At 39.8% G+C, this 26431-nt stretch overlaps 1 protein-coding gene across 1 annotated transcript in view; it reads right to left on the bottom strand.

Annotated features, from left to right (window-relative positions):
* Window positions 1-22045: 22045 nt before the first annotated feature.
* The window catches only part of Gask1b (golgi associated kinase 1B), a 49803-nt gene continuing 45417 nt past the window's right edge, over window positions 22046-26431 (bottom strand). The window contains exon 5 of the mRNA XM_051157334.1: window positions 22046-22325. Coding sequence (XP_051013291.1) covers window positions 22118-22325 — 208 coding nt within the window. The 3' untranslated portion in view covers window positions 22046-22117. The remainder of the gene's footprint in view (window positions 22326-26431) is intronic.

Genomic DNA, 26431 nt, shown 5'->3' with positions numbered 1-26431 from the left:
TGTGGGTGTGGGTGTGTGTGTATTGCATGCACACGTGTAGAAGCCTAATGTCATAATTCGATGTCTTTCCTTGATTTCTCTTCAACTTACTTTTTTTTTCCATTTTTTTATTTTTTCTTTTTCTAACAGATACATTTATATTATTACACAGAAATAAAATAAATTACCATACAACAGGAAGAACCACGAAACAATCAGGAATTATATAAAGTTACATTCATAGTGATTTGGCTATTTGTATTTGACAAACTCGAAGTAAATGTCTTCCTATCTTGTTGAGTCTAAAATTCTGGATGAAAATCAATACCTATCCTATCTCATCTCTATTAACTTAAAACATCCATCTAGCTCTAACAACATCTTAACCCCTAGCCAACTAAGCTTAATTGTAAGATTAAACTATCTGGTGTTCAACCCCATCAGAGACTTGAGAATGAATAAAACTTAATTACCTGAGTGAACTGGAAGTGCAGGTTAGCAGCTTCAAAAATGAAAAAAAATAAAAATAAAAAAAAATAAAAAAATGACAGAGACAGTTTACTGCCTGAACAGTCACCCAAAACTCTCTATAACACTGGAGCATCATCATCTTCAGCCTTCTAGCCCAATTTATCTGACAGATATATTTGTGAGACAGGAACTATTGAGGACTTGCTTACCCTGTCTTGGCAGAGTTTGGCCATCGACTCTGCCTGCATCTAAGCGTGCCCATTTTGAGGCAGAATTCTATCTGTGGCAGAAATGAGGACATTTTGCCCAGTGGCTGGTTTGCTGAATTTGAAACCAACTCTATAAGGAGGTTCTCTGATGCTCATCATCTTCTTTGAGGTAGGCTGGGTGTTGCCAGGAGTTAACTTGTCTGTTGCCAAAGAATCTTAAGAATAAGAAAAACATCTTTAAACACCTTAATTGTTCTGTGCATCCCACACAGCTCATACAGTTATATTTTTAGAGCTGTATAATGCTTGTGAGAAATTATATTTTCAGAACAAAAGAACTGGACACTGACACTGGATCAGACCTGACAGGATTCATTCCTCTCAGGATGCTGGACATTGACATCCTGTATTCTCCATGTTCCAGTCCTAGGTGCTTCAGTTGCTGTTACCCATCAAAACAGGACAGCTTCCAGGACAGCATTGGAGAAAGCTTCTGATCCCAATTGGTCCAGCATTTCAGACCGTCCCACGCAGGACTCCTATTAAGCCTGGAATTTCTCAACATTTAGAAAATGCTACCCCTGGATTGCTTATCCATTTCCCCAATTTTATTTGAGCCCCTTCAAAGGTATTATTTGCCCCCAAATCAGCCTGACAAAACCTTAACAGAACAACATCCTGGGCTCCAGATGCATACTTTTATCGGGAGTTGGTTATAAGTTATTATTGGTCTTATACAGAGAGAAAACTAGGTTGGACTAAGGGATGTCTCTCTTTTCTTTTATCAACTTACTTTTTGTGACAGGCCCAGGCCCTCTCCCTGGCTTCCAGACTATGTTTACCTGTCCTCTCAACCCCTAAGGCTAGGATTACGGACATGTGTTGTTCTGCCTATTCTCCATGGGTTCTGAGAATCTTAACTCAAGCCCTTGCTCTTATGCAGCAGACACATAAGGGACTGAGCAATCATTCCAGCCTTAATTAGCCGATTCAAAGAGTGCATCGCTTAACAGTTCATGCAGTGTCCTGGGAAGCTGGTAGCACACAAAGAACTCTTCAAATACAACTTTAAAGGACATATTTGATTGTATCAAACCAGAAAAAGTATTTTCAACATATAATTGATTCTTGACTGATTTAATAAAATAAAATGAGGAAATTGGACAGCAACACTTCATAATGCTGAGTGACAACTTGGAGACTGAAGATCTTTGATGTGATTTATGTTTTCGAAGACAGAGTCCCTAGATCAAACCAGTTTATATTTTTATTATTGTTTTAAAGCAGACTGATTTCAGATGAGGAGCACGTGCTCCACAGAGCCAGAGCTTTCTTTAGTAAGCTTCTTTTTCCACTTGATTGTACCCAGTAGCTGAATGAACTTAGCAGACTCCAGTCTCTCAGACATTCTGTGTGCTTGCCAGACAGACATGTGCCTAAGGAATGAATCTCTTGGCCTCTGTGTCTGGCTCTATTCCACCTGCCTAGGTAATTTCTCTGGAATACGTGTTCATTTTAATGTTCCCCAGTTTGTTTACTTTGGGCCTATGATGAACTTTTTATCTAAAGTGCATGGTCTGTTATTTCTCTACTTGGGAATGTATGACTTTTGTTGCCTGTGGAAATGTATAGACATTGATCCTCACATGCCAGCCACCTCTCCTTCTTTCTAGATCTCCTAACAGATACACACAGGTTCTTCCCTGGCCTTCTTCCATTAAAGCTTATCTTCAGGTACTCTTTTGAGAATAGTTCATTGTTCTGATGGCCAGTTGCTCTGTAAGCCCTGTGTCCACAACTCCATTTATGTAACTGTTATTTTAAGAATTCAGGTTTGAATGACAATAGGGTGAGAAAGAAATCATCGAAACTGCATCCTTCACCATACCCACAAATAATATAAAGTATCTTGGTGTAACTCTAAGCAAGCAAGTGAAAGACCTGCATGACAAGAATTTCAAGTCTCTAAAGAAAGAAATTGAAAAAAAATAAAATAACAGAAGATGTAAACATCTCCTGTGCTCATGGGATGGTAGGATTAACATAGTAAAAGTAGCCATCTTACCAAAAGCAATTTACAGATCCAATGCAATCCCCATCAAAATACCTACACAATTTTTACAGATCATAAAAGAACAATTCTAAACTTCATATGGAAAAACAAAAAACCCAGAATAGCTAAAACAAATCTGTACAACAATATAACTTCTAGAGGTATCTCCATTGCTGACTTCAAGCTACACTAAAGAGCAATAGTAATTTTTTAAAAACTGCATGGTACTGGCATAGAAATAGACTGGTTGAAAGCCGGGCATGGTGGCAAACACCTTTAATCCCAGCATTTGGGAGGTAGAGGCAGGAGGATCACTGTGAGTTTGAGGCCAGCCTGGTCTACAAAGCAACTCCAGAACAGCCAAGGATAACACAGAAAGACCCTGTCTTGAAAAAAATAGACTGGGTGATCAATGGAATCAAATCAAAGACCCAGAAATAAACCCACATACCTACAGACACTTGATTTTTGACAAAAGAGCCAAAACCATACAATGAAACAAAGACAGCATCTTCAACAAATGGTGCTGGTCTAATTGGATATCTACATGTAGAGAATTACAAATAGATCCATATTTACCACCCTGAACAAAACTCAAATCCAAGTGGATCAAAGAACGCAACCTAAAATCAGATACACTTGTGGGAAGAAGCCATGCCAAATTCTGCTGTCAGAAATCCTGTGCTTAGGTGCTGTGACCTTCGAGTTGCTGACCTTTACCTCATGAGGTCTTGTGTTCTAGGCTATCCTTGGATTATTTACCTTTGAAAAAAGTAGAGAAGTCTCAACTTGGAACCACCCAGAGGATCTAGGAAGTTCTTACAAGGAACTACTCAGAGAACTAGGAAGTTCTACAGGGAGAGATTTAGGTTATTGCATTCTTGCCCGGGGCTAGGGTGAGTGAGATTAGAATAAATCCTATTGACCTTGCTCTATATATGTTCCTGCTAGTCTGCTAGTCGGCAATAAAGTGAATCTTGATCAGAAATTTCCTGACTTGATTCGTGATTTCTCGCGCCTCTGTATCCTACTTTCAATCCCCACTCCCTCTTTCAGGTGAACCCTGATTTGATTTTTCCCGCGGGCTGGGATCCAACATACACTAAATCTATTAGAAGAGAAATTGGGAAGGAGCTTTGAAGTTATTGGAACAGGAGACAACTTCCTGAACAGAATGCCAACAGCTCAGGCTCTAAGATCAACAATTAATAAATGCAATCACTTGAAACTGGAACTCTTCTGTAAGGCAAAGACACTGTCAATAGAATGAAACTACAGTCTACAGATTGGAAAAAGATCTTCACCAACCCTACATCTGACAAAGGGCTAATATCCTAAATATATAAATAACTCAAAACATTAAATACAAACAAGATAATCTAATTTTTAAAAGGTACAGACTAATCCAAGAATTCTCAACAGAAGAATGGCCAAGAATGACTTAAAGAAGTGCTCAACATCATTAGTCATCAGAAAAATGGAAAAAAAAAAAAAAAAGACTCTGAGATTCCGTTTTATACCTGTCACAATGGCTAATATCAAAAACTCAAGTGACAGCACATGCTGGTGAGGAAGTGGAGGAAAGGGGAACACTTTTCCATTGCTGGTGGGAGTGCAAACTTGTACAACCACTTTGGAAATTAATTAAATTAACCACTTTCTCAGAAAGTTGGGAATAGCTCTACCTCAAGACCCAGCTATTCCACTCCTGTGCATACACCCAAAAGACATTCCACTACACAACAAGGATATTTGACCAACTATGTTCATAGCATCTTTATTTGTAATAGCCAGAATCTGGAAACAACCTAGATATCCTTCAACCAAGCAATGGATAAAGAAATAGTGATACAGGTCCTACCAATCAACATGCTAGCATGGATGGGGAGGGTCTCATAAGGCCCCACCCCCCAGCTGAGGGGTGCTGGAGAAGGAAGAGTCAGTTTTCTTTAAGGTTTGGCCTTTGGCAGGTTGACCATGCCCCAGTGAATGGACGCACACCCATAAGTATTTGGGCAACACAAACTGGACTCCGGGATTTATAATAAAAAAGGGAACTGGAAGTTGGGAATGACTGGGGGGAGGGGCGAGATTACATCTGGGAGGAGCATGGGGGAAGAATGGGAGTGAATGTGCTCAAAAGACATTGTCTCCATGTATAAAATTTATAAAAATCAATAAAAGTGTTATTTTTTTAAAATGGTAAAAAAAAAATTGTGGAACATTTACACAATGGGATATTACTCAGCTATTTAAAAACAAGGAAATCATAAAATTTGCAGGCAAATGGATGATCATCCTGAATGAGGTAACCCAGACCCAGAAAAACACATGTGGTATGTACTCACTTATAAGTGAATTTTAGCCATATAGTACAAGATGGACATACTACAATTCACAGACCCAAAGAAAATAAGTAACAAGGGGGATTCAAGGGAGGGTGATTAAATCTCACTCAGAAGGGGAAACAGAATAGACAACAGAAGTGGTTGAAAAGAGGGAACAAGGTAGGAGAGGGAATGCAGACAAAAAATAGGGTGGAGATCAGACCTGTGGAGAATGGGGATGCGAGGGCAGGGGCCTAAAGAGAGAAAAGAAACCATGGTTGGAGGCATCTCTGTGACAAGCTGGAGACCTAAGACAGGATAGACTTCTGGGAGGAAATGGGGGTGACTCTATCTGAGACTCCTAGTTACCTGGTGTCATGAAGTCTGACGAGGACAACCTCTAACTAGTCAAGACTCCTAGTAAAGGAAAGGGCACACTAATCCATCCACAAAAGCTTCCTGCCTTCAAGATGTGCAGGGATAAATATAGAGCAGAGATTGAGGGAATGTCCAATCATTGCCTGGACAAACCTGAGACCCATCCCATGGGAAAGAGCCAACCCCTGATACTCTGCTATGCTCCCAGACAGGAGCCTAGCATAACTGTCCTCTGAAAGGCTACCCCTAACAATAATCCAAACATGCAGAGACTTACAGGCAAACATTGGGTGAAAAGTGTAGAGAGTATTAAGGAAAAGTGGGGGAACAGATAGAGGGGCCTAGAAGTGACAGGAGCTCCACAAGAAGACCAACAAAGCAAACAAACCAGGGCCCAGAGGGGATTGCGGACAATGAAGCACCAATCAAGGACCATGCATAAACTAGATCAAAGCCCTCTACACAGATATAGAAGATGGGCAGCTCAGGCTTCATGTGGGTCCACTAGTAAGAGGAATCTGCCTCTGACATGGACTCTATTGTCAGATTTTTTTTTTTATCACTCCTTCCTGGCCGGGCTGACTTTCCAGACCACAGGAGAAGAGGGCATACTCAGTGCTGATGAGACTTGATGAGCTAGGGTGGGTATGTAGGGGGAGCCCCCTCTTTTAAGAGGAATAAAAGGGAGGGGATGTGAGAAGAAAAGAAGGGTGAGACCAGGAGGAGAGGAGGGAGGGGGCTATGACTAGGATGTAAAGTGAATAAATAAACAAATAAATAAATACATAAATAAATTTACAATTTTAAAGAAATAATTTAGTTTTCAAAAACAGAATTCCATTTTGTCTTTTTCACTGTGATCTCTTGTTCATATTAACTTCCTTCAATAAACTTATTCTAGCATCTTAAAACATCCCATATCTTATCTGTCTAGCTCCCTATATGAATTATTGGGTCAGCTGGTTAATGTTTCTACTTCTTTTGTCTATAAACTTTGGTTTGTGACAAATGAGTTCTTTATATTTGAATTTAATTTATTTTGGGGAGTCTTAATTTTCACTAGTATCTTCAATCTGACAGCTACTGAAGGTGACCTTCCTGAAATTTGATGTACTTATTTTTCACATTCCCCCGGATACCCTGAGTGCCAGCTTTTATATCACCCTTTTATCTGGTGATTCTATGCTTACCACACACTGCAAATTTAAACTTCCACCCAAAAATACCATACTGGCACAGGGTTTTTATTGATTTGAGATTTTTCCCCTGGCAATAGACAGAAAAATGAGCTTACTTGTCAACCCTGGGTCAGGGGACAGTCAGTTAATGCCCACCTGTCATGGCAGGTTCACATTTCTATCATCCAGAATTTATTGGAAGTTTTTTTTCCCCCACAAAACATCTTTGCTTTGTAATATTCATGTGTCATGTGCAGATATTGAAATTCAAGCCCAGGGCTACCTTCACACCACCTTCACCCAGGGCTGCAGCGCTATCTACTTCATGCTTTTTTGACCTCAGCTCTATTCCATTTCTTTGAAAAAGTAAAAGGTTATTGTGGTGTCTAGGACTTTCTTTCTTTGCTATGTTCTCAGTGTTAACTTTTAATGTCAGCATATATTTTATCAAGCAGTTCCAACACAGTGGGAGGATTTGGCACTTATTTGGCATATAATTCGATGGAACTGAAACTCTGTGGGTGACTCTTCTACTTATATGGAGTTAAAGTTTCCTGTGCATTTTAACAACTTCTCAATTATGACTCCAAAACCAGTGGCTCTCAACTGGGTGGTGCTGCTGGTGTATTTTTTAAATCTATTTTTATCTTGGGTTCCTTATATCTCTTTCTCCATTTTCCACCCCAATCCCTCTAACACCCCAACACCAGGTAGAAGAGAAAGAAGGTTAGTAGAGAGTAGAGGTGTAGTTATTCTTAGCTACTTCCTACTGTTCAAGGTCAAGAGGCTCCTTGGGGCAAGTCCAATCTCCTTTTCAGAATGTTTCCAACTTTTTCTCATCAAATTGTATCAAAAACAACCAGGCACAGCAAGGGGGAAGCACCAGCAGCCTTCTTTTTTTTTTTTTTCTTAGGGCCCCCAATCTCTCTCTGGGTCTGACTTTTAACCCCACTGACAAAGACCAAGCCTCCGCACAAAGTAGTTCCCAGCTGACAAAGATCACATGCCCTTTCAGGAGGCAGTTATCAGCTGTGGACAAACTGGAGCAGCCCTCATATCCCACACCTCAGATTAAAACAAAAACATGTTCACATGGTGCCTTTGCCTTCTAGAGGACATTTGGTCATGTCTGGAGGTATTTTCGATTGTCATAATAGGAGAGATCACTGGCTCATTGTGAGTAGAAACCAAAGGGCTGCTAGACAACCTAGAAGTCCCAGCACAACACCACAGCAGACACATCACTCATCAAAATGCCAACAGTTAGAGCCTCATGGCCTTTATGTACTGTGTACCACTCCTCTGTTTTCTAGATCCCCACTTGAATGCATATTTACATGTGTTAAACAAAATGGTGTTTTAGATTTGGTTGTCCAAATCATTTTTCATCCATCTTTCCCATCCTGCTGAATGGCAAGCACCCTTATAAGACTGGCTGCTCAATTCAGGAACATGGTAGTCATTCTTAAAATCTTAATAGCCCAATCCAGTTGATCAGACTTAGTAAATACAAGCTCGTCTTTCATCTCCACACCTCCAAGCTTCCATATCCTGTTCCCTCAAAGGCTTCTTGCCCATCTGCTGCCTCTCAGCCTTGCCTGTCCTGATTCATTTTGCATATCATCTGGATGACCTCTGGAAATCAATTTCCTCAGCAAGGGCTTCATGACCTTAGCCCTCTGAGCTCTTTAACCCACATGTGTTTCATACATTCCTATATCCAGAGCCATGTATCTTTAAGATGACCTACTAGTTTCTGAGTCTCTTTCCTTTCGATTGCAAGGTACTCAGGCCTTTTGTGGGTTTTTTGCCATTAGTGTTTTTATAGCTTAAGTGTTTTGCTATCCTCAGCTGGAAACCAGGGGTGCCAAGTCTGTGTGTTAATTTTGTTTTTGTTTTTGTTTTTTGGAATGAGATAGAAAAAAATTATAAATATAAATCAATTACTATTCAAGGAAGACAATTGATAAACAAATTTTCCAGAATTCTGTGTCCTAACAGTTACCTTTTGCAAATAGCTTTTTGTCAATTATTCCTTTGAAAAAGAGATGTTCTCTCTCACTTCTGTTACGGCAGAGGTGTGGGCAGAAGTGTGGGCTTAACAAACTGTCTTGGCTTCATAAGACAGAATATAGTCTTCTGAAAAAGTACCTCATCCAACAAAAGAAAGCTGGGCTGAGGCCATGAATGCTGTTCTATTATGCATGGCACACAGTAAACTCAGATGTCTTTGATGCTCTTCCCTGCTAAGGTCAGGATGCCTCATAAAGAACCCTGTATTCTTGAAAAATCTGTGCTTGTCTCTGAAAGAGTTATGTGTATACTGACCTTTCCGTTTTCTCCAGTCCTAGTACAAAGGCTCTACAATTTAAACCAACTGAGCAGATTTTGAGTCTCTGGATATACACTGTGGTCTCACTGTTATTTTTAAGGCTGTTGTTGCTGACGGCAGATAACAAGAATACCACACCAAAAATATTTCAATCAAAACATCAATATCAAGTTTTGAAACGTATCACTTCTTAGTCCTGAAAAATAAGTCCATTTCTAGTTTCCAAGCAAAACTAAGACTTCCTTTCCAGTAGAGAGCTGATTTTCTGATTTGAAATCTGGCTCGGTTTTTGCCTACCTCATGCTTCAGAGCACAGTAACTAACCAATCAACCAGGGCTGCATTGACCGTTCTGTCTGTTTGCAAACTAGCAAATTCAACTTTTAACATAACAACACAAAGTAAAATGAAGTGGAATGCTGTGATTTTAAGGGGGCTTTGGTCTCTTTTGTTCTGTGAACTTTGCCAGCTTTCACACCATAGACGCCCACAGTCCTTTGTTCAAACTCACATCAAATGTAAAGAATGGCTTTACATTGTGATTTCCTTACCAGAGGAATCCAAAGGCATCAAGAAAAATGTTCACTGAGGCTTGTAACAGAAAGAAGTATTTATTTTACATGTGCCCTCATTTTGTGCAACTCAGCATCGGGGACAGATGGGACTGGGGTTGCACACAAAAGTCTGTACTCTCTTTGTCTCCATGAATCAAGTGTTGTTTTAAAAAAAATCTTAATCGTTCCATTTTACCAATGAAGACTCAGGTGTCAGATGCTGAGGTAAAAGCCTGCTAGCTCAGAGAGGAAGAGAAAGCATCCAACTGACCTTCCTCTTCAGCCAAAGCCCCCAAAGAGGGAGCGCTCCTCCACACTGTCTCAAAAACCCCATCAAGCTGTATGTCCTTCCCTTCTACTTCTTGTGAGCCTCTCTAGCCATCCTCCTGACCACCTTTCACTATCTATACTTTTTTTTCCTATGTTCGTGCCCTGTCAACTAGTTGCTTGATCCACCTTTTGACCTACAGTTAATTTTATTTAATCCTGTTTACAACACTCAAGCAGAAATTATTGGATTAAAAGTATGTGCTAGGGCTGAGCCACACCACAATTAGAAACAGGTTTTTCCAGTAAACAGCACAATCTTGGGGTTCACAGTGTAATCAAATATTCTGCAACAATCAAGAAGTTCCAACACATGCTTGACACTTATTCTTTTAAATATCAACTACTGGCAGGAGGGGATATTGAAAATCACACCACACCACACATGTAAGAGATAACACAAAATGTATTGTTGGCTCATGCAGATATCTATTATACATATTTTACATGTGACTGTGGTTTCTGCAGTTTATCTCATTACATGCACAAGATATGAATTCTCTCAAGGAAGACACAGAGGCAAGGTGGCGAAAGCTCAAGACAGACTAAAGAAACTTGAGTGACCTAATTTTCATAAGCATAAGTGGGTAAGGTTTAAGTGAAGAATAGAATTTGAAGTGACAGATGTGTTGATTGAATTAATTTACTCATTCATTATTATATTATATATTAAGGCATATTGCTTTGTAGTCCATGAGTATATGAAGCCTTTTTAAATGAATTTGGAAGAGAAGACAGTATTTTTTAAGAGCATAGTACTATGTTTGCTTTCATTATAGAAAGAACCAGACACAGGCAACTATAACTATTTAGAGTAATATCTACAATGTTTTCCCCCCATGCCACAATTCTCCATAGTTCCTATGACATCACCTTCAAAGTGCACATGAAAAAAATTATAGCATAAAAGGCTCAGTAACCTAAACAAGTTTCCAATGTGCCAGCTTTACAATTGTGTTCAGTTTTCCACTGTGTGCCCCTTGCTCCTTGCATTCCTTTAATGACATGCAACATCTGTATAAAGAACCCTGAAAGGTTTGGAAACACAAACAGGCAAAAGCCAAACATAATGGTATGCACATGTTAATCCCAGTACCCAGGTGGCTAAGGGAGGAGAATCCTAGAGACTGAACTGGGCCAGCCTGCACTACATACTGAAATCCTGTCTCACCACAACACGCAGGTGCCATGAACTCACACATGCAAGCATGACAAACTCACGTAAGCATGCACACAAGCATGAGCTCACATACTCACGCACATGCACAAGACATCTCTAAAAATAATGAGACGGTGACTGTCATTTCCCTCAGTGGTAGGAGCAAAGTTGTGTATCTGCCTGAGAGCACTGACCTGGAGCAAGCCCTGCCCACACATTAAGGCAAGTAGAAACATAAGAATGGTAGAATGTCAAAGGACATACCTCCATTATAGCCCAGCAGAGAAGAGAGTGAGCATTAGTGAAAAAGACAAAGAAGCAATAGAAGTCATCCAAAGATAACGTGTCCAGACAGTGCCGAGAAGTTAGCTCAATAAACAGAAACTATATTGAAGAAGTTTCTAGAAAAAGGATGAAATAATGGTATCAATTTTGCAATGTACTTAGAGGCAAAATAAGAGTGTTCTGGCCACAGGGGAAGTGCTGGGGGGGGGTGCACAGAGGACAGCTCTTGAACTTGGCTGTCCTCCCATGTCTTCCTCTTCGCAAACACCATCCATCTCATTCAGAGCAGGACATCTTGCCAAGTATGCTCTTTAAATATTGATTTTTAGAACATTTCCTTGATTTGAAAGCTCACTACCAGGCCTGGCAGCAATCCAAATTCCTTCTTTCTGTAGTGGCTGTTGTGATTTACATAAGGAGCTCTTTCTCCCAATGACCAAAGGGAGAAGACCAGACAGTAGAATGGTGACAAGCTCACCATTGCAATAAGAAAGTACCTTGGGGAGAGCAGTCATGAATACTTGGTTTGATCCAAGAGATCTTCCTTGTGTACACAAAGGCATCATCCTTTGAAGACTTGGAGAGCTAAGGGAACTCTGCACGGGATTTGTCTTCATGATATGTGCACAGTTTAAAACAAATGCTCCTAACTTCTGTTGTTCCACAGATGTGCTGGCATTAACTTGAAGAAAAAAAAAATGGCCAATGGGGAAGGCCCTAACTCTGCTTTCTGTTTTCTCAAGGGATCAAAAGCAATCCTGACACATAGCTGGCATTCAGTGCACATCGGTTATATGAATGAATAAATGGCGCATTACAGAAATCACATTAGCAGATGAAGTGAATTCTTTCGTCATCACAACCTGAGAGGCCCCTGGGTGAGAAGCCCAGAGAACCTTGAGGTATGAGTTGCACCTCATGGTTTTGGGCTCTCAACCTGAGTTCACAGCTCCAGCCAGAAGCTAATAAATTAGCTGTTTTGTGATCAACCATAAAGAGAAATCAGCTTGTTCATTAAGAGAAATAAGAGGAAAATGATCTAACTTATTTACATTTGGTGTGTGTGTGTGTGTGTGTTCCCTGATGTGTGTATCTGTGTGTCTGTGTGTTTGTGTGTGTGTGTTTGTCTGTGTTTTCTCTGGTGTGTATGTGTCTGTGTGTCTGTGTTCCCTGGTGTATGTGTGTGTCTGTGTTCCCTGGTGTATATGTCTGTGTGTATGTGCATGAGCACACGTGTATGGTTGCACAGATGCATGTCCTTCTGTATCTTTTGGTTTGGTGTCCTCAGTGACCTTCTTTGGCTTACATAATTCTCTTTAAAGAGAAGGCATCACACAATAGGGACATATGCTAACCATGTTTATAGCTGCCTTATTCATAATAGCCAGATCATGGAAACAGCCTAAGTGGCCCTCAGTAGAAGAATGGATAAAGAAACTGTGGTACATTTACACTATGGAATACTACTCAGCTATTAAAAACAAGAAATTCCCGAAATTTGTGGACAAATGGATTAAACTAGAAATTATCATAATGAATGAGTTCACCCAGAAGAATGGTATTACTCACTTATATCGAGACACTAGCCCAAGGGCCATGTCCCATGAAAGTCTTCACTTACCAGGAAAGTGGGTCAGAGGGGAGGACATCCTATTGGGACTTTAGGTAAGAGAAGCATGGGAGAATGGGGAGATAGAAGGATCCAGAGGGTCCTAGAAACCTACAAGATGAACATTATGATGCTCGGACCTGGGTCCAGGGGTCCTGCTCAAACTATGGCACCAGCCAAGGACAATATAGGCAGTAAACTTTGAACCCCTACGCAGATCTAGCCAATGGACAGGACATTCTCCACCATTGAATGGAGAGTGAGGTCTGACTTTCATGCTAACTCTGGTGTCCCATTTTTTACCACGTCCCCTTGATGGGGAGGCCTAGTGGTACTCAGAGGAAGGATAGCAGGTTACCAAGAAGAGACTTGATACCCTATGAACATATACAGGAGGAGGAGGTCCCCCTCAGTCACAGACATAAGGGAGGGAGTAGGGGGAAAGCAGGAGGGATGGAGGAATGGGAGGAAATAAGGAAGGGGATAAAAATTGAGATATAATATGAATAAATTAATAAAAAGAGAGAGAGAAGGCAAGGAGAGTATGTCTAAACCTTGAACCAGCTCCTTTTAAACCATGTTTTTTTTTTTTTTTGGACTTGTATCTCATAACAACATTTTTCTCAGAAGTTAGTACATTTCCTACTAATTTAAAATTGACCCACAATTACATAGGCAAAACTCTTGAAAACTATGCAGACAATACCTCTTACCTTGATTATCTCATGATTAAAAGTCTTATAGAGCTTGCTAAATTCCTTTCCACACCTCCTGCCACCCCTCCAACATGTCCCAGCACTGGACCACACGCTTATCACAAGGCATCTTTTCTGAAAAACACAGTGAAGACTGTCAATAAAACATAACAAGAAAATAAAAATAATATTTAGTGGAAACTGGGGAAGAGTTAAAAAAAAAAAAAAAAAAAGAGGTGATTTATCTCCATAAATCACATGGAAAGTGAAAATAGCCCTCAGTCAGAGCTGCATGAAGCCAACTGAGAAAGAAGAATTCCAGCACAATTAACATTTGCAATAGATTCTCATGCACTGAATTCCACAGAGAAATATCCTCCTAAGCTGACTGTGAGGAGACCACAGTTAAGGTTTGTCTTCTATAAGAGACCTTGTGTCTAGTCAGTGGCTCTCAGCTGGGCAGAGGTAATCTCCTGAGTGATATTTCACTTCTTTCCTGGGAAGAGTGGAGGGCAAGGTGAGGGTTTATCTTGGTTGCCATGGAAACTCCTGACGGCTAAACTTGCTTGTCAACCTGGCACACCTGGGAAGAGGCAATTTCAATACAATTACCTCCTTCAGATTGGCTTGTGGGTGTGTCCAGTGGGGGGCATTTTCTTTACTGCTAACTGACACAGGGCCCAGCCCAGCCCAGCCCAGCGTGGGCAGCACCACCCCTAGGCAGGTGGGCCTGAACTGTATAAGAAACTTAGCTGAAGGGGAGGCTGGGAACAGGCAAATAAGGAGCATTCCCTTCAAGTTTCTGCTTCCAGGCTCCTGTCTGAGGTCCTTCCTTGATTCCCTTAGGTGATGGACTGTTACCTGGAAGTTTAAGCCAAGTAAACCCTTTTCTCCCCAAGGGGCTTTGGTCACAGTGTTTGTCAGAATAACAGAAACAAACTGGAACACTGCTCAACCACCTGCACTACACATAACAGCTGCCATAGCAAGGGCCCCCAGGTTTAAAATGTCTCTGGTGCAGAAAACCCCATGCTATGGTTAAGGCTTAACTAGGAAAGTCTTCTTTTTAATGAGAGACCTGATCCTCTGTGTCCTGCCATGCCATTCCTATTAAAACACCGGAGACAATGCTTTTGGCATCCCCATAACAAAGGAAGGGACCCAAGAGAATAAGACAGGAAACTAAATAATACTAGCAATTAGTATTGTTACAATAGCTGCCAGAACATTTGAGGATGTCTTACATTTTAACTGTCATGCTGACTGATTAAGAGAGATTAATGTTGAGTCTCTCAAGGAAGAAGCTACAGGTTATTCTTTTACTCTTTTTAAATTATCTGAAACTTATAAGCTGAATCATAACATGTTTTCTCCAATTTAGAAAGAATATATACATCTTAGTTGTTATTGTTAAAATGCTACAGATTAAAAACAAAAACTAATGTGTTGATCTCAAAGTCTAATACTCCTGAGATTAAGAAATAAGTGTCTTGGTCTCTTAAATAAATGTTGAGCCAATAATATGACACTATATAAACTAAATAATGCCTGTCATCTTGGGGCTAAAGAAACCATTGGCAGACCTAAAAATTCACTGTTTCAGTCGGGGTTATAGACTCATTCCTGTCCCAGAGGCCCATCCTGCCTGTTTAACAAGCATGGCAGCCAACTATTCTGCAACATGGGATGAGAGCCATGACCCACCAGGAGTCTGGCTTTCAGTCTTTAGCTCGGTATCGTTAAAGCTTTAGAAGGTCTTACTAAGAAAAACAAATGACGTTTTTAGAAAAGTGATGCATGTAGTTGTGCATATGTAATTGTGTATTATTATTATTATTAAATAAGAGCATTTTAGAAGGACAAGGACACTGGGGTAACCAACCTTTCCACAATGTTGAGTTGAGGATGCACAGTGCCCTGACATTCATTCACTCAACATGTGAGTTTTTAGGCTCTATAACTGACTGCCAGCAACTCTGCGTCAAGCCTTTCTTACATCAGAGGCCCATCCCAGGGGATTAAAGAGCTTAAAAAGTAGGGAAGACGCCATATTCTGACATGAGACAGCTGTGTGTAAACAGGGAAGGGACAAAGATGAGAGGAATAAGACATCCAATGCCACTGAGAAGCAAAGGCACAGGTCATATGGCCTGAAAACTTTTTTGCAATGTCAAGGAAATAACTTCATTAGCAAATGTTCGTTAATTTGTTTAGGAAATTGTCAAAGTAAATGCAGAAACTTTTTTTTTTTTTTTTTTTTTTTTGGTTTTTTGAGACAGGGTTTCTCTGTGTAGCCTTGGCCATCCTGGACTCACTTTGTAGACCAGGCTGGCCTCGAACTCACAGCGATCCGCCTGCCTCTGCCTCCCGAGTGCTGGGATTAAAGGCGTGTGCCACCACGCCCGGCAACATTTTTAATGTGTGATAAATTATTGAGTAATAATAAAGTAGCTTATTTTAATACCATGTATTACCTTAGCTTTTTTCCTATTCCAAAACAGGCCATACTTTTTTTGTCTTGTTTTGTTTTGCTTTAAATAAAAACAAATCAGGCAACAGAATTTTAATTAATTCAAATGGCATTCTACAATTATGTCAATGAATTGGGAACTGATAGTATAGACTAAAACTAAGAGTTGCTAACAATAAATGGTTTTCCATTTTCATTTGTGAATAAAGCAGTTTATAAACTATTTTTTTCAAAATTCAGTTTCTAATTTTGTACACAACTACTCTACTAAGTAATGCCCTTTCATATTTGTGTAATATAATTCCTTACCCTCATTATTTTGTTGGAAAGGAAGCATTTTAACCCTCAGAGCCAAGAAGAAAGAGCTCCCCAATTATAACTGGGTACCTATGGGTCTGAGAGCCCACTGAAATTGTGGACAGAACTATTGAACAGATTAGTTTCAACAGCTCCCCAGAGAGATCCCGAGCTCAAAACTTTTTGACGCTATTGTTATAACACAGAACACCGTGAATGAAGCATTTAGTAGTTGAGGTGTGCGTTTCTGCGCACTCTGCACCTGGGCAGAGTGATACACTCAGGACATACTAAATTTGTGGCATGGAATAACCATTGTCAACAGTAATAGTTAATAATGGAAAACAGACTCAAACTCATTAAAAGAACAAAACCCCTTTAAACATTTCAGGGACAAAGTTTAGCTCTAATTTTAGACAATTTTCTATAGAACTTGTCTCCTAAACTTGATTCCTAAATATAGAACAGAGCCGGGCGTGGTGGCGCACGCCTTTAATCCCAGCACTCGGGAGGCAGAGGCAGGTGGATCGACCTGAGTTCGAGGCCAGCCTGGTCTACAAAGGGAGTCCAGGATAGCCAAGGCTACACAGAGAAACCCTATCTCAAAAAAGGAAAAAAAAAAAAATATATATATATATGAAAGCCTAGCCATGGAGTCTTAATTGGGAATTAATACACTAAATGTTTGCTTACTAATTTCAACATTTGCATTGCCTAGCACAAAGGGTAGGACAGCAGATTGCCAATCAACTATGCCGAGGAATTATCAAAACTTCCTATTTATTTTCCTCCCTGAAAGTTCATAAGACTGAAATTCTTGCCACACCTGCCAACCTGCCCATGTGAAGCTGCCTTCTTATATGTTTGTAAATAATGACATTTACTCGTGTCTTGACTCTTTCTATCTCAGAATAATAAGGGATGCCTAAATTAGAGCAAATCCAGTCATCTTCTTTCATTAAATGTTTATTTCCAGAGTGAGAGTTGGACAAATGCTAAATCCATGAAACCATTCAGTTATAAAATTATATTAGTATGCCTTAAGAGTTTAAGTGAACTTTTGAAAAAAATAACTCTCAAACAGATAAAGGTATACAACAGTGGTTAGAAGTTTATTAATGCAAAATTTGCCAAGAGATAAAATTGGTTCTTAGGAAAATATATACATATAAAGTATTTTATTCAAATAATAGCTACAGTATTACTAAAGTGGTAAACTCATTTAAAGATATTTCCGAAGCTAAATATTTACAAGCCATATTATAAGCTAGACTAGATATAAAACTGGTTAACGTCCAACATGGTAAATAAATTTACCTATTAAGGTTGTTTCTCCCACCAGAAAAGAAGCATTTCTGTGGAACATGAATTATAAGCTAGCCTCTTCCCTAAAGTCCTGTTTGATAGTCATTCAGGAGAAAATAAAGCCCAACACTCTAAGAATATGCCAAAACCACAGAAGGCTGTTTCCAAATTTCATATACGTTTTTCTGAGAAGTCAAAATGAAAGTCCTTGCGGTCTGTTGTTCTGCTTCAGCTTTCGTTTGTTTCTGAGAAAGGGTCTGACTATGGTCCAGGCTGGCTCAAAATTGAAGTCAGTCCAATTCAACCCTTAAAATGCTGAGATTCCAAGTACATGCCACTTTCCCTTTATAACACATCAGTGGAGAGCAGTCAGTCTGGGCAGCGGCCCACCAGGTGCTCACTCTCTTTTCCAGTGAGATTCCAACTGCTTCACCTTAAACCATCTTGCTGTCACAAACTACCCTATACCTGTTACAGTGTGGTCTGGTGCTGCTTTGTAGTCAGATGTTAATTGCTTGCCCCCAAGATTCTTACTGTTCTACCAGCAAACCCTCACGTATTCCAAAATGACATTTGTGTAACCTTGCCTCCAAAATTATGCCTGATTGGCTAAATAAAGTTGCCTACACACCTGGACAGGGCAAAAATGAGGTAGGCTGAGCAGTGAAGGTTAGAGGACTTGGAAGGCAGAGGATCATGGGAAAGGAGAGAGAAGACAGTAGAGACCAGAGGAGACAGGAGGAGGTTCGAAAAAGAGTTGTCCTGGGTTAGCGTGGAGAGACGCAGGTTACCAGGAAGAGCTGGCTCTGAGAATCAGCATGGCTGGTGAGAAAAAGGCCAGATGAAAGCACATGCAAGGATTCGTACTAATTTGGATGGGCAGTAGCCCAGCTAGGAGTGACTAGAGCAAATAGCATAGGATGTGGGGCTGGCAGATAATAAGATAGCTTGAGGGGTTAGTTTCTGCTCAGTCCAATGTATAGGCATACAAAAAATCTAGCAGGTGTCTTTGTCTTTTATTGATATGGTAGCAGGGTAAATAAAAACTGCCATAATAGTTATATGGATTATTAGTAGATATTAATAACCATTTTCAACAACAAATACCTTGGACCCCCCTCAGCCTGATACATGATAATATTACTCAATTTTTACAGAAAAATATCAATTTCATTGTTATCTGATACATATATAATTTCAGTGTCTTTTTCAGACTAGTACATTAAACATGACTTACCTAAGTCTGTATTCAAAAAACATTATGATTTCATAAGGCATTGTGCAAATCAATTTCCATATAGATATTTTGTCCATTGCATGTAATGTAATGCACATTTAAAGGTTGAGTAGAATAAGCACATTATTATTATTCAAGTCCAAAGACTTATTTTAAGAATAAGTCTAGGATATTTTACATTTTGATCAGTTCCCTAAGTACTTAACAAATTTATTCAACATGAATAATAGGAAGGAGACTTTAAGCATACTTTAAGGCGCACATCAACCATAGAAATTGAACCAAAAATTAAATCTCCTCCTAAGACGTACAATAACTAATTTTTTTTTTTTTTTTGCCAACCCTATAGTACAGTGCCATATGTCCACCAGTAGAAAGCATAGTGATCGTGAACTATGGTGTCAAACGCATGCACACATAATCCAGACATCTGGACCTTTATTTTTTTTTATTAATTTATTCTTGTTACATCTCAATGTTTATCCCATCCCTTGTATCCTCCCATTCCTCCCCCCCCCACCCCCCCCCCCCCGAGCATCTGGACCTTTAAATTGTCTCCTTTTTCATTGACCATTGACGAAGTAACAAACAAACATATTTTTGTAGTTTATTGTTTGTTATGTTTTCTTGTTTAAACAGAATATTTGTCAACAAAAGAAAGGACAATATAAAGCAGAGATAGATTGCAGTGGACTGTTCCAAAGGAGAGGTGGGGGGGGGGGGCTGGGGGGGGGTAGGCTACTGTATTTAGCTGCCAAAAAAAGTACAAATTTTTTTTTAACATTTTCTTACAGGGTCTAAGATATATGTGCATTTTTATATCTGCTAAAAGGAAGCATATGCACACATACAAATAAGAAGTAAAAGTAAATCCTTAAAAGATCAATTATTTTTAAGAAATGTTCTTGAGCCTTTGGTTTATCATTAAGCATGTTCAAATAACTAAGCAAAAATACAGTCAGACCAATCAGTGGGAGGCCTGGCTGAACAGAGGCATCATAGCTTCAGAGGCTCAAAAGGTAAAAGATTTTAAGACGTTCAGAATGTGTGTAATTACTATCACAATGCGAAGTAAAATGGTAAATTTTGTAAAAATAAAAAGTATTAAAAGTAGATCTTGCAAGGCACGAAACAGCTTGGCAGAAATCTTTTAATTCTAAGTCAAGTGTTTGCAAGGATAATTAAAAAGATGATTTATGAGATAAAGCTCATAGCAGCAGACAACTAGGGGACTCACCAGGGCCCATAGTCATACTCTGGTCACAGTGGGGGAGGGACTAAGAAGAATGTGACAAAGGTCAACACTCCAAGGGAAAGAAAACACATATGAAGATAAATGCAGGGCTTGAACATGAGCCTTGAAGAGCAGAAATGAGAGGACTGGTGGATGATTCTCCCCTTGGTCTGTCTTCTCTTAGACTTGACATACTATTTTGACAAGTTGGTGTGTTTGCATCAATTAGAACCTACACAAAATTTTTTCTGTGATATAGGCTGTATTGCTCTGCTTTTAAAATTTCACATTGATACTAAATTATTCTTCATCAGAATACAGAAATTGTTCTGCACATTAGGAAAAAAAACTGACAAAAAAAAAAAAGAGAAGACACGTGATAAAAATGTGTAACTTTATTTTTAATTTTCCAAAGGAAGAAAAAGTCAGTCAATCATCTTTTGTGAAGGGAGGGGCACAGCTCAGATAGAATATCACTTTGTAGACAAGACTGGCCTCAGACTGGCAGACCTGCTTCCACAGCTTCCTGGGTGCTGTGTACATCACCACACCTGGCGAATCAATCATCTTTTAAATAAGAGATAGGAGAGCTCAAAGTGAGAGAAAAGTAACTGGTTCTAGATTCAAAGCCTCCATGTAAGGAGTATATATGATGACCTTGCAAATTTTCCAAGGACAGAAAGACCCAGAGCATAAACATTGTCAGCCTTGTTCCTTCCAACCCAATGAAAAAGTTGCTACAGGGATTCGGGGGAAAATTATCTGAGACTTAATTTTGCCTAATTTGTTGCCGTAGTTCTCTAGTCATGTGCTCTTCTTGAGAAGATCCAGTTAATATATTTAACATCTGAATTTATCATCAATACCTAGATAACATTGGTTAAATCCTCTATAGAGGAAGTCCTCTATGATTAAAACACTAGGGAAATTACAGCATATCCTTTATAAAATGACAAATTATTAAACATTCAGTAAAAGTGGGCTGGGTTGTGGGCTTAGTCACAGAGTGCCTACCTAGCATCATAGATGCCCCAAGTCTGATGCTGAGCACTGCTGGGTATGGTGTCACACATCTGTAATCCCAACACTTGGGAGACAGAGTTCATCCTCAGAAGACCAAGTTCATCCTCAGATGCATAAGGAGTTCAAAGCCAGCCTAGACTACATGAGACCTTAATATTTTTTTTAAGCCAACCAACAAATGAGAAAATTAAGAGACCCTACAAGTAAAATTGCAAATAGGTAGCATCATGTTTTATAACTTTTCAGTTCTCTCACCACTGGGCATAAATTGGATCAAACTTGAGTTAGCAAAGTAGACTAATATATCAATTGTTACATAGGGATTTTTTTTCTCTTTGCTGACACTAAATTTCTTTAAAGGGTTGGATATGAGATTTTTCTTGTTCAAAGATAACTGATTGTTCTTAGACTGTAGGAAACATACTGGTCACTTGTAATGAATCTACTACTATGTCGACTTGGAAGGTGTTTCAAGACTCTGCTGCTTTTGCTGAGCACAGGTCTCATTTTCCTGATGTGGCATTGCCTCTGCGCAGGGCTGAGAACACTGCTGTAACAACCAGCAACGGGAGAATGCCAGGCAAGTCTCTACCAGCAGCTGGTCAGATCAGCCAACGGGCATCAGAATGGTCTGTTAGAAAAGTTGGTACCTCTGGTTTATATTGCTCCATCAAATGCTGTGGAAAAATGGTATAAACGCCAGTGGGAATAATCACTGGGGACATTGTGCAGTAACCATGCTGAGATGCACATGCCAGAGTGTTAGGCTAAAATATCATCAGGCATTTTGCAAGCAATATGTTATTCTGAAACTTCTTGATTCTGTATACCTTTAAACTCTACAAACTCTTTAAACTTGGTTCATGATATACATCGGGTCAGTTTCATGAATGTAGCTACGATGCCTCACCCCTAGAAATTCCGAAGACTGATATCATTTATTTAGGAAAGACTAAATGTCACACGTGTACGGCCCTCAAGGCAGAAAGGCCTGAGTCATTCGTTCATAGGTAATACTCTGGCCCCGTGTGCGTTGATGTAGGTGAGGAGGATTCTGGCTCTCTGCTCTATCACGTCGATAAGCTTCTCGATGCCTTGCCGGCCTCCTTGACTTTCCCAATAAACCCGATCAAGGAATAGAGACTGAAGGAGTTTCTGCCGTAAGTGCTGGCTCTTCAAAACAGAAATCGCAGATTCAGGAAACCTGAAACGGTAACACCATATTTCACTCTTAGAAATTGTTCGGAAATATTATTCCTTCCCCCAGGTGCTCTGCCTTCATTAATCTGGCTACCCACACTATCATATAGGACTTTGAGAACCAACATGTTTTTTATCACTGACAAGTAGACATTTCTCCTAAAAAAACAAAATACAAGGAAAAATGTGTTTCAAATTAACCAAATAGTCCAAGCCACTCAAATCTCGACACCCTAGTTTCTTACTTAAAGGTTGTTAAAAACTGGCAAAGAGAGGCAAGGAATTAAGATCACATTAAGTTTGAAGACCTAATCCCATCATCTTAAACTCCATGTCTCCCACAGAAAGCCTTTTCTCTACTCTATCAGTAACAAGGTAGAATCTGAGGAAAGAAAACAGTGAGAAGCAAAACATGTGGTGTCAGTGGAATGTTCTCCCTGAGCAGAATTAGAGTTGAAAACAGAATTAAAGTGATTCCACACTTGTAATAAAACAAAAGCAAATTTGTTTTGAAAAAAAAAATCAGTTAGAGGAAGAATTTCCTCTGATTCATATCATATTCTTGAAGTTGAGTGATTGTTTTTAGTTTTTTAATTATCTTTTATCTGTGAAGTTTAATATAATTATCTTTTATCTTTGAATTTATAATATAATTACATAATATCCCACTTCTCTTTCCTCCTTCATATATATCTCTCTTTGAGATCTTTCAACGTCATGGCCTACTTTTTCATTGTTTGTTATTGCATGAATATATGTGTGTCCGTACACATATATTCTTAAATCAGATCTGCTCGGTCCCAATACTGCTCCTCGTGTGTATGTAGTCGGGGCTGACCATTTCATATTAGATAATCAATTGGTGTGTTCTTCCCTGGAAGGACTATCTTTCTGGCTCTCAGCATTCCTTGGTTGCCTGTAATTCTTGGTGTAGAGTTGAAGCCTCATGGGGTGTGTAGCTCAGTCCTAATGGATTCATCTACAAAACGACTCCCACAGCAAAGGCTTAGGGAGCCTTTCAGAAGAGGGAGTGGGAAAATTGTAAGGCTCAGAAGATCAAGGAGTTTGCACCCAAAAAGTCTCACCAACATTACCTGAGGACAATAGGCATGTCAAAATGGATGGGAGGAAGGAGAGTGGTTTTTTTTTTTCCTAAGTGGAGTATTAAATGATGTTCTCTAGTTTAAATCTTGAAGGTCTCCCAAATGTCCATGTATTAAAGCCTTAGTCATGAGAATTCTATGATTGGTAGATAGTGACCCCTTTAGGAAGCAAGGCATAGTGAAAGATGGGGTCATTAGGCCATGCCCTGAAATGGACACTAGGGCTTCACCCCTTCTTTTTCCTTTCTTTCTATTTCAGGACATGGGGTGAAAGGTACCTCCCCATCCTTATAAGAGAACTGTTCACCAAAGAAACAAAACAATTACTCTACTATTGGCTTTTACATTGCATTGGTTAATGGGAAGAAAATGGTTAATAGGAATGTCACCACAGGGTACAGTGCCACGAAAGGGTCACAGAAGCAGAGCCAGGTGTCTCTGGTCTGGAACCTCTAAAGCTCTGAGCCACAGTAAGGCTTCAAAGTTCCAGGCCTCAGTTACATTAACAGAAAGCTGGCAATTGTTTTCAAATAATTCAGGCAAACTAAACATTTAGAGCAAGGGCATTCAGTGGCATCTGGCTGCACACTCTGAGGTCACGCAAGAAGGAGCTCGCTGAATCACCTTGAGAGAGTTCACTGAACTTGCTTCTTGTCCCGCAGAAAGACTAGACCCAGGGTCTAGCATATACAGTGTCGAAAGATCTTTAAATTTTTCCTGGTTTAAATCATGTTTTATTTTCTGCTGGACTCCCAACTTAGTCTCCCTTAGATCTCAGAAATTCTGCAAAAGCACCATGTAATCACTACGGTTCAAGAGTAAATTTTAAATAAATTCAGCTGTACCTGAAAAACTACAATGACAAGAACATACACTTATTTAAAGGCACACTTAGGGACAACACACAGGATTCGTGGCCACTAGGGACCCAGGGTCAGAAATTCTGATGATTTTAGAAGACCAAAGGCCACAGAGCTGAACATGCTTAGTAAATCTAAGAAGTGTGGCATTAAAGATGGCTTATTGTGTACTACCTAGAGACATGCGCTGTGCAGTCTGTGGGACATGGCTTGACATTTTGTTGTATAAAGTATTAATATCCATAACTGTAATTACTATAAGCCCCTCAACCAATTTAGCTGAGGCAGAACGCATGAGATGAGACTATTAAGACCGCCTGGCTCTTCGGTGATGAGGAGAAAACAAACCATTACTCTACTGTTGGTTTTTACATCGCGTCAATTAATGGAAATAATCAGTGTGTGACTCTGAGTTTAACAAAGACTTCAGTTTTGCTTCTTAATGTATGAATCATATATTCAAAGAAGATTTAACCTTAAACCCATTATGCCTCATAATGCAGTTAAGGCTTAATCTTCTTTGAAAGAATAAATAAATGTATTCATATTTATTTGAATGTTTAAGATAGATAGATGTATGCCTTGGGCACTCTCAATTTTGCAAAGAAATTTGAGTCCCTGTGATATCAATTCAGTATGTGATGGCTTAAGAATGCCAATTTTCATATGCAAAAATTCTCCTCGGCTTAGGCATTTTTTAAAAAAGAGAATCTGGAATCAGCCAGTATTCTGCATTCAATTCACAGACACATGAAGCTCATCACAAGGGAAGGATGTGGCAAAAAACAAAAAACAAAAAACAAAAAAACAGGACTCTCAAAACCCATAGGAAGAGTGTGCTTCTTAATATTGGGAGTTTGTAAAACCCATGTTATCTAAGTACAGAGTTAAGGGGAAACACTTGAAATATGCTGCAGAGCATCATCCGTGAACACTTTTGTGTTCTTCTGGGTTTGCTTTGGCTTGAGCTCTGGGTATGGAACACACTGAGCCACACACCGGGAAGAGCAATAGCATTAGAACACAAACACAAGTTACTACATGAAAAATCAGCAGGTGCAAGCTTGGAAGAACCGAGTTCCTGCACTTACTTCATACTTATTGGGTTGTTTTCTTGATGCCGCTCAGCTATTGATACCTAGAGCTATCACTAGCTTATGTACTCTTAAGCTTCCAATCAAACCTAGTTCCTTAGGGAGTCTTATTCCTGACTGAAATATGGGCAGTGAACAAGGGTGGCTCCACTTGCTATAAAATTTAACTCATGAAGTGGAACTGACCAGACTCTGTGGCCAGCTCTAGATTTTTTTTTTCTTTTAGCATAATATTTTTATTGGCTATTTGGGAATTTAACATTATGTACCTGATTACACCTTCCCTTGTGACTGTCCCAAACCACCACCACCCCCAACAAAAGAAGAAGAAAAGTGCAATTTGTGTTGCCCATATACTCAATGAAGCATGGTCAAACTCCCAGTGGCCAGCCCCCTTAAAGAAAACTGAGCCATTCCCCAACCCCCACCCCAACTCCTACCCTCCCCCACACCCACTCCCACCCCTATCCCCACCAGAAGCCATCAATAGGAATCTTCTCTTCCACACGTGCACAGGATCATGAGATGGGCCATGTTCTTACTTCTACAATACAGCACTGTCTCCTTTGCCTTCACACTGCCTCCCTCTTTACAATGGATCCTTGCTAAGTCCTACCAAATGTCTCCCAAATTATTTGTGTCGCCTCTGAGGTTTTGGCCAATCTTGAGTATAAAGATTCTTCTTTGTTTAGCCTCCTGCAGTGTGTTCAAGCATCCTCCTTTGTATTGTTCAAGACTCACCTCCACAGTCGTCTAAAACTACCAAAAAGATTTCTGAGTATTCCAAAGCCCTTTTACCCAGCATAAAGGGCCAGCTGTCCTCTGATGCCCTACTCCTCAGTGAGCTCTTTTCCTACTTAAGTGTATTCATAGCAGCCACTTGGGTTTATCATGAATCTGACATCCTGCCATGCTTATTAGTTCTATTGACACGCCAAATAGCTTATTACAGATTTGGACATCTCCCATGTCCAGTCCTGTGCCCTTATGACAGAGCCTCTTCCACCTGGTTATCCTACCCCTGACAGCCTGGCATCTGTCCAACCACCCACA

Source organism: Acomys russatus, chromosome 15, assembly GCF_903995435.1.
Source record: "Acomys russatus chromosome 15, mAcoRus1.1, whole genome shotgun sequence".
In the NCBI taxonomy this organism is placed as follows: Eukaryota; Metazoa; Chordata; class Mammalia; order Rodentia; family Muridae; genus Acomys; species Acomys russatus.
The sequence above is the reverse complement of the archived record's forward strand: the minus strand, read 5'-3'. Positions and strand labels throughout refer to the sequence as shown.